The following is an 8,246-nucleotide window of genomic DNA, read 5'->3' as shown; positions in this document are numbered from 1 at the left end:
AAACATGAAGGCCGGGTTTTGTATAAACCATGTGGTCGCATAGCCATTAACCGAAACATGGAGGCCGGGTTTTGTATAAACCATGCGATCGCATGGTAGTTTTTTAGTGCCTTTGGAGGCGGTTTTTTATTCAAATTTGGCAACCTTTCACTTATACTTTGGCACCACTTCGTATAGCAATGTTCAAGGTTATAAATAGGTGGTTAATGATCATTCTAATTTTAAGAAAAACACTTGATAATAGTTGTGATCATAATCTTCATTCCACAAAGAACAAAGTTTTCTTCTTCAATATTCAATTCTTCCCTATTGTGTTCTTCAAGTTCGGATAGAAAATCATTTGTGCTTTTGTGATTTTCTACAACAAGACTTGATCAATCTTTCAAACTGTTTGCCACGAGACTCTTTAAGCACCGGAATTGTTATCGAAAGGGGGCAAATATCGTTTGAGGACAACGATATAATGTCGTATTTGAACATTTCATATTCGGTTTGTTCTTCACGTTTATTTCATCTTCTTGATATCACTTCTATGTTGTTTCTTCTCCAATTCCAGTGACGATAATTTCCCAACAAAAAGCAATGGTATTATATAATTTATATGTTTTCATGCAATAATGGAGTACTATTTCCATCCAAATTGCATTGAAATTATAGTCGTAAATACCATTTTTAATTAACTGAGTAAGAGTTTTATTCAAATTTTATTTAGAGCTTGTTAGGGAGATAATTTTTTGAATGATTATTTTCATCTTCTTGATATCACTTCTATGTTGTTTCTTCTCCAATTCCAGTGACGATAATTTCCCAACAAAAAGCAATGGTATTATATATTTTATATGTTTTCATGCAATAATGGAGTACTATTTCCATCCAAATTGCATTGAAACTATAGTCGTAAATACCATTTTTAATTAACTGAGTAAGAGTTTTATTCAAATTTTATTTAGAGCTTGTTAGGGAGATAATTTTTTGAATGATTATTATTTTTTTTTTTAAATCCTTGATTAAAAAGTAATGAAAATTATGAATTGCGTAGAATACGTGTTTGAAAATGATTTTCGAAAGAATAATTTTCAAATCTTTGAAACAAACTCTTAGATTGACATTATTAATACAAATGTTCAATATTTTCTATCTGTCACATGATCTCATATAGTTAGATTTTATGCTGTAATCCCATCACATGGAAAACAATTATTCTATTTGTACAATCATAAAAAAAGGATCATAGTTACATAGCAATAGAAAAGCTTGTTTTCTGCTCTCTTCGCGCTGAGCAACAATGCAACTAAGAATGGAGATCTATTTTTGGAATTCATTGGGGCTTTGCCCCCACAGCTCCTGGAGACTAGATTGGAATTGGGTGTTCGTGTTAGTGAGGTGACATTGAAGGTGGTGGTGCAGCTAGCCGGTCGAGGAGGTGAGGATGGTAACGGCGAGTCAGTAGAAATGGCATAATGATCTTTTAAATAGAATTTTAATTTTCTAACTATCAAAATCAGGATCACATGCACAATTTTGGAAGTTTATGAACCCTGATATCCCATTTGATAGGTCGGAAACCTTTAAGGCCATTCTTGGCAAAGATGGGCGACCATGGATGGAATTATCCAAACTATTCATGCAAAAAACACTTGAGGATTACCATGCTGAAAGATGCTTGTTGTACATCACCATTGTAAATTATTTTACAAATTGATGAGTTACCGATAAATTAAATTAAAACTACCAAAATTTCTTTACCACTTAAATGGTAGTACTTATGTTACGTAGGTTAATGGCAAAAAGAAATTAGAGGAATTTTTATTAATATTTGATTGATGAGATTTTGACTCAGTCAAATCAAGCCACATCATCTGTTGATAAATAATTATAAATTGTAATACAAATGATACATACTACATCAAATAAGAAACTGAAACACAGCTTTATTGAAAATTTCAAATCAAACTTTCCTGTAAAGAATCTCAAAAGACACCATGTGTGATGTTATGCCACTAGAAAGTATAACTCGCTGATAAAAAAAAATCTATCTAAAGCCTCGATAACTACAGGCCCACAAAGTGATACAGGTAACCGATCACACATAAATAGTGAACTACATCGTAAATTCAAATGCAAGCAAGGAGACGGAAGAACTTTACAGCCGGATTGAAGGGTTGAAGACGAAACATAATAATGCATTATAAAAAGGCCTTCAATCAACAGGAGCATCCTCCTGACTGTTGTGACTGAGACGCATTTGTGTTGCTCGACTTGAGGTTGACATCAACCATGTCCTCTTGCTTTGCTGCGGATAGAGTCTCCATTCCTGGCAACGCTGCAGCAATCTTGCGAAATAACGCCTGAAATAATTGGCCTTAAAAGATGAGCATTGGAGCACTACAGTTAAAATAGTGCACCCACTTGATAATGACGGATTTATTTCATTTGTGATTTTCAACATGTTTGGTAAATCTTTAATTTATGTTTGAGTAATTTCACCCTCCCAAGCATGTTTAGCCAAGTCACATTTTCTTTTATATGTAAAAAGAGGAGTTTTTTATAACAGAAAAGTAGAAGTTACTTTCAAAATATCACACTCATTTTCTTCTACATATCAGAAAAAGTCCCATCACATTCACACAGTCCACCACTCAACCAGAACATTTGGAAGTAGACTTCATAACAACTGCTGCCACTTACCTTTATATTGAAGCCAGCCTTGGCACTCGTTTCAATAAACATGACATTTAGTTCACGAGCTTTGGCCTCTGCTTCCTCTATTGAGACTTGCCTAAATTGTCACCATGCACATTTAACAGATGAGAGTAGAATATAATGTCAAAGGAATTAAATACAAGAACATTAACCCAAAGAATATGTGTGTATAGTGATTTAAACTATTTGATTTCGCTTTCATCATTAAATTGATCAATGCTTAAAGATATAACTAGATGATGAGACTAAGCAGAAAGACATTTATTACCAATTCATTAATATCTCCTTCACCACACTCTTACTAAAGTTTTATTATATATTTCCTATTGTACAGTTTCACAAAGTTTATCATACTTTACTAAAATATTGGCAAATATCAAAACTATGAGACACAACATCAGAATTGTCTGCTCACAAGGTTCATTTCTCATGAGATTTGTGACTTTACATTACCGGTTGGGAATAGCTCAATAGTTCTTATTTGATAAATCTATAAAGGAACAAGATCTGAGTTAAACTTTATTCATACTATCTACCAATAAGTACTAGTGTCCAAAATTCTAAACACGGAAAAGGGAACAAGTTATGTCTAGCAAGACGGTTTTTAGTAGTCTTGAGTATTTTTCAACAACAAATTATATGCTCCTTCATGGACAGTGTAAAGAAAACGCCATAATAGATAAATTCTGCAAAGACTGAAATACACACTAATGAAGATTTGTGTGGTGTCAAAAATGTACAAAGTACGAGTAAAGAGAAAAAAATAATAATATCTAAAGAAACCAGATAAGGTAAGTTGCTCTGATCTTTCTGCGATTCATCTGCAAAGATGGTTAAGAATCGTTATCAGACCAAGTAATAAGCATTGAAAACACATAATGCAACCACTTCCACATAATTACATAGTCATAGCTTTCGGAAGTTTCTTAACCATAATACTCTTACTTCAGTGTTTAACTGTTGCTCTTCAGATGCTACACATGCACTAATTCCCCCCTCGAAACAGTTTTCCATAACAGAAACTTTCTTTTACAAATGACAACTCTAGAACAAATATCAGGGTTGAAGCCGAATCTTACTTGTGTCTATGCTACTTCAAGATGGGAAACAAAAATCGCTATACACAATTAAGCCTCCCTTTGGGAAGAATTTATAAACGGTTTAACTTATAAGAGGATAAAAATGAGTGGTGGATAAGGGAATAATACCCGTAGATCCTTTGAAATGTGTAGTTGAAAATGAAGTTCAATCAATTTATAAATGATTTATAAATTTGCCAAAAGGAGACCAAATAAAGAGACAACCCATGACAAACCGAATAATCTCTATTTCGAGACCTATCCCAGGATCCACACGACTTCCATCGCATCATTCTTTTCTCCAACCTAGACATTGTTTTCCCATCTGAGGTGTCACACAATTATTTTTGAGCGTTCACATCCTAAACCAGTTTATCCTGTTAATAGCCAAAAGGCTTGTTGGCACGTATATCAATTAAAAAAATCTTCTATTGGTTCAAGAAAAATTTCCGATAGTTTTCTACATACTTAAGGCTGTTGTATTTCATGCCACTGTTTGTTTCCATGTTGAAGGCTGAACTACTAAGTCAGATTAATCCACCTCACTTATTCTAGAAGGATCCAGAAGCAGAATATCCTGCAAGTGGGTGGGGGAGAGAAAACTGAATTCTGTTAGCAGAGATCTATAAATAAAGGTAGAAGCTAGTAATAGAGGGGAGGATATTGAGTGAGTAGAAGAGAGAACTTTAGAAAAGTTTTAACCCTGTCGAATGTCTATTGTTTCTCTTCCGTTTCTGTAATTTTTCTTCAATCAATAATAGCAATATATTTTCTGTACGCAAACTGCAATTGGAACCTTATCATCATAAACTAATCCATACAGTTGTATGCTCTAAGCATCAATAACTCGATTTTGATTAAAAATTCAGCATCATTGCTTCAAAAAAAGGTACACAATCTTTAAACAAATTAATGCATTTGATAAAGGTTAACGAAGAAAAGACAATCAAAATGTTAGGCAATTCAAATAAAGGACACAATTTTGCGTATTTCTAAATGAGCAAGCACTGCATTTAAAACAAACTTAAGGTTTAATAAATAGAATAATATCACAAATATCTCCTACAGTATTACTCTAAAAAGCCTGCAACTCTACACAGTTAGTAATTTGTATAACCTCAATAATGTTATTTTCTTGTTTCTTATAGCATATGCATCAGCTCCACGAACCAATGTCCCTCAAACAAAATTAATAAAGCCCCGTGTTTGGTCTAGATTAAAATTAGATTAAAATACCAAGGCAAAGTCAACAATTAATTTTAATCACACATTTCATAGAACGCGCAACTTTTCAAACATACATTTCGTCAACTTTGAGCAAAATCTACATAAAATCTAATATTAATCTACACCACCAAACAGGGGCAAAATAACAAAAATCTCATTGAAAAGTAACATTTTATATGAATAACGAAAATAAGGGAAAAAGGTCAACAATATCCCTACCTCTTATCCACTAGGTCAGTTTTATTGCCAACGACCACAATGATGACATCACTGCCTCTCTCAGTGCGAACCTCCTCAATCCACTTTGAAGTGTTGAGGAAAGATTGCCTGTCTAAAGGCATCAAAATAATAGGTAAAATTATCGTCAATGCACATTTATAGAGCAAATATACAAAACTCATGTCAATTATCAGATATGAGACAGGATTGGGAAATTCTTTCCATTTATGAAGAGAATTGAAACTCGAAGCTCATCGCAGGACTACAAGAACACCTTTTCAGGTGGTTATAGGTAGACCCTTTTACAAGTAGTCTTTCTTTTTCTTTTTCTTTTTCTTTTTTTCTTTCCTTTTTCTTTTTTTTTTTTCTTTTTTTTTAAATGATATAGGAGATACACGGGTACAAAGTGAAGGAGAACCAACACAAGGCAGAATTTAAGTTAACAATTCAAAAAAAAAACTTCAGCAACTATACTTTTTGTTCTAGTTATGCACGTATCAAATTGTTTTTCAGTTTCTGTGAGTGGTGTAAACATATAAATTTACATTATGCAGAGAGATTCATACTTGCAACATCATATACAATGACTGCAACAGAAGAGTCCCTTATATAGCTTGGAATTAGACTCCTAAATCTTTCTTGTCCAGCAGTATCCCTGCACATATAAGAAAAAAAATAAGGTTCCCAAAAGTATGTAAATCTGCAAGAAATCCAAAGTACATAATCCAAATTTGGCGATATGCAAGAGTGAGTGCATGCATGCATGCCAAAATGTGGGCAACTATGCTTAGGGGCCTGCAGATAAGAGAACATGAAGTCAAGTCAACTAGCTTTCTAACACCTCTTTAGCAATACAATCCCACAATAGAATAAGAAAAAGCTTTCCACGTCGGGCTTGATGTTGTTACTTTGACAGACAAGAGCAGCTGGAATGCTCACTATCTCGACATTTACGTGAAGTGGTCTTGGGAGTGAACTGATTTTTCCAGTAATTTAAATTTCATGGACCAATTTCCATGCCACTAAATACAGCCTTGAGAATGCCCCAGTAGCAACATGGGGTGAAAAACATCAGAACGCGAAAATCCCATGCCTTCTCATAAATGTAATCAGGATATCATATCAAAAAGTACATAGAACGAGAGTATGCACAAATAAATCAGCAGCTACATAGCAGCATCTTCAATCACTTTGGCCATTAAATCAACCAAACTATCACTGCTATTTATTGGCCAATGATAATGATACTCAGCAGGAGAATGTTCTGCAATATACTATAATTTTAACGCTCAATTCATATTCAGATTAATGTTGATACTGTAATGATAATGAGAGGTAATATGCACACACTATGAGGCAACAATCTGAAGTTCTGAACCAAGCACAAATCAGTTACATAAATATTAAAATTATAGATGACATTCTTACCAAAGCTGCAATCTTACTGTTCGGTCTTCAAGGTACATGGTCTTTGAGAGGAAGTCAATGCCAATAGTAGCCTGAAAAGCAATTAAAGGAATCAAATTATATAATAAGAATATGTCTCCTATTGAAGGACAGACATTGTTTAGACATGAAAAGGTCCACTTTTCAAACACAAGCATGCCATGAGTATCATAAGATTTTTCCTTTCTTTATCCAATGTCAAAAAGAAAAACTAAATGGACTTAATTCAGTCCCCATTTGGTTTTGACAAAAATCAGAGTTTTAATAGATTTTGATAAAAGTTGATAAAATTGTAGGTCCCAAGAAATGTGTGATTGAAAATGAATCTGAGAAAAATGAGTTCTAAAAAATTGATTCCAGACAGAGGCTTAATCAGGTATGTGTGAAATCTAGAGAGTGCTCATATTTAACAAGAAGTTCCATAAGGGTATTTCGATCGTATCATAATAACTTTAGTTTATTTCAGATCGTGTCCCTTATCTGTGTTCCATTTTTCTTCAAGTACTATACAAATTACTAGTTAATATTTTGCATAAAAATCAACTAAATAAAGCCGGCTATCAATATCTCTAAACTGATCAAGACTAGATAAAAATCCTAGTCACAAAAGAAGATCTTAAGTGATAAATGACAAATCATGCATTATCGCGGCATCAGATGACTCGGATGAGATCATTGATCAAAACAAAAACTCATTAACGTAAGATCACTAACTACGTTAATTGAGTGTTGCCCAAAACTAGCTAGTAATCTAAACAAAATCACTATTAATTAAGAAAGAAAACTAAAAAGTCAGAATATTTGAAAAATTAGAAACTTTAGCAGTTAGATCCGTACTCTTGAAGCAAATTAATACTTGAAAATAAAATCAAAATTTAATGATGATTAATTAATCTTTACCTGATAAGTGTTATCGAATTTATCGTACATGAATCTTGTGATAATACTAGTTTTTCCGACCGATTGATCTCCTAAGAACACTAATTTATACTTCGCGAGAGCTGAAACCGGAGCCATCAATCAAATACGGAAATATCAAATCAATTGAATTGGGATCTTCTCTAAATGGAGTGGATCGGGTTTTCCTATGGAGGTTTAAGGTCTTGGAGGAAATATATATCTGTGGTATCCGCCGGAAAAATCGATATTAGCTTCGCAAGTTTTGTCTCTGTGCGTGCGTGTTTCCTCCAAATGGGAGGGGTTTTTGTTTGATTTGAATAATGCTTGTTTTATTTTTTTCTCTTTTTCAAAATTGCATTGTGAAAAGTTAAAACAATGACTTGGACCGCGTTTGGAAGTAATTATCGGAAAGTAAGTAAACACTTGCTTTTGAAAAGAAGTTATTTCTGCTAAGCAACAGTAACATTCAAGGTTTTAAAATGCGTAATACGTGATAATACATTTCGATCGAGCATCAATCATTATTAAGCAAGTAGGTAATTAAACTTTTTTTTTCACTTTTAAATATTATAAAACTAATAAATTAATTAATTAATGCATTATTTGAAATTTATATATGTGTGTGTAAATTTTTACGATTAGATTAGACGCAAACCCTGACTTAAAAAATTA

The 8,246-nt window shown here is 33.1% G+C and overlaps 1 protein-coding gene across 1 annotated transcript; it reads right to left on the bottom strand.

The window, feature by feature from the left end:
- Positions 1-1,906: 1,906 nt before the first annotated feature.
- On the bottom strand, positions 1,907-7,891 carry LOC111382026 (ras-related protein RABH1b-like). Its single transcript, XM_023005885.1, has 6 exons — positions 7,575-7,891; positions 6,657-6,727; positions 5,795-5,883; positions 5,229-5,340; positions 2,689-2,779; positions 1,907-2,348 (listed from the first exon to the last, which is right to left on the bottom strand). Exons 1-6 carry the CDS (start codon positions 7,689-7,691, stop codon positions 2,205-2,207), a joined length of 624 nt encoding a protein of 207 aa, XP_022861653.1. The 5' UTR covers positions 7,692-7,891; the 3' UTR covers positions 1,907-2,204.
- Between the last annotated feature and the right edge of the window lie 355 nt (positions 7,892-8,246).

Source organism: Olea europaea, unplaced genomic scaffold, assembly GCF_002742605.1.
Source record: "Olea europaea var. sylvestris unplaced genomic scaffold, O_europaea_v1 scaffold2417, whole genome shotgun sequence".
Lineage (NCBI taxonomy): Eukaryota > Viridiplantae > Streptophyta > Magnoliopsida > Lamiales > Oleaceae > Olea > Olea europaea.
Note: the sequence above shows the minus strand (reverse complement) of the source record. Positions and strands in the feature narration are given on the sequence as shown.

Coding starts and splice junctions, on each gene's coding strand:
- LOC111382026 (XM_023005885.1), bottom strand. CDS start 7,691: ATGGCTCCGGTTTCAGCTCTCGCGAAGTATAAATTAGTGTTCTTAGGA. Junction 2,780..5,228: donor ACTGACCTAGTGGATAAGAG/GTAGGGATATTG, acceptor GTGACAATTTAG/GCAAGTCTCAATAGAGGAAG. Junction 2,349..2,688: donor AGGCTGGCTTCAATATAAAG/GTAAGTGGCAGC, acceptor CAATTATTTCAG/GCGTTATTTCGCAAGATTGC.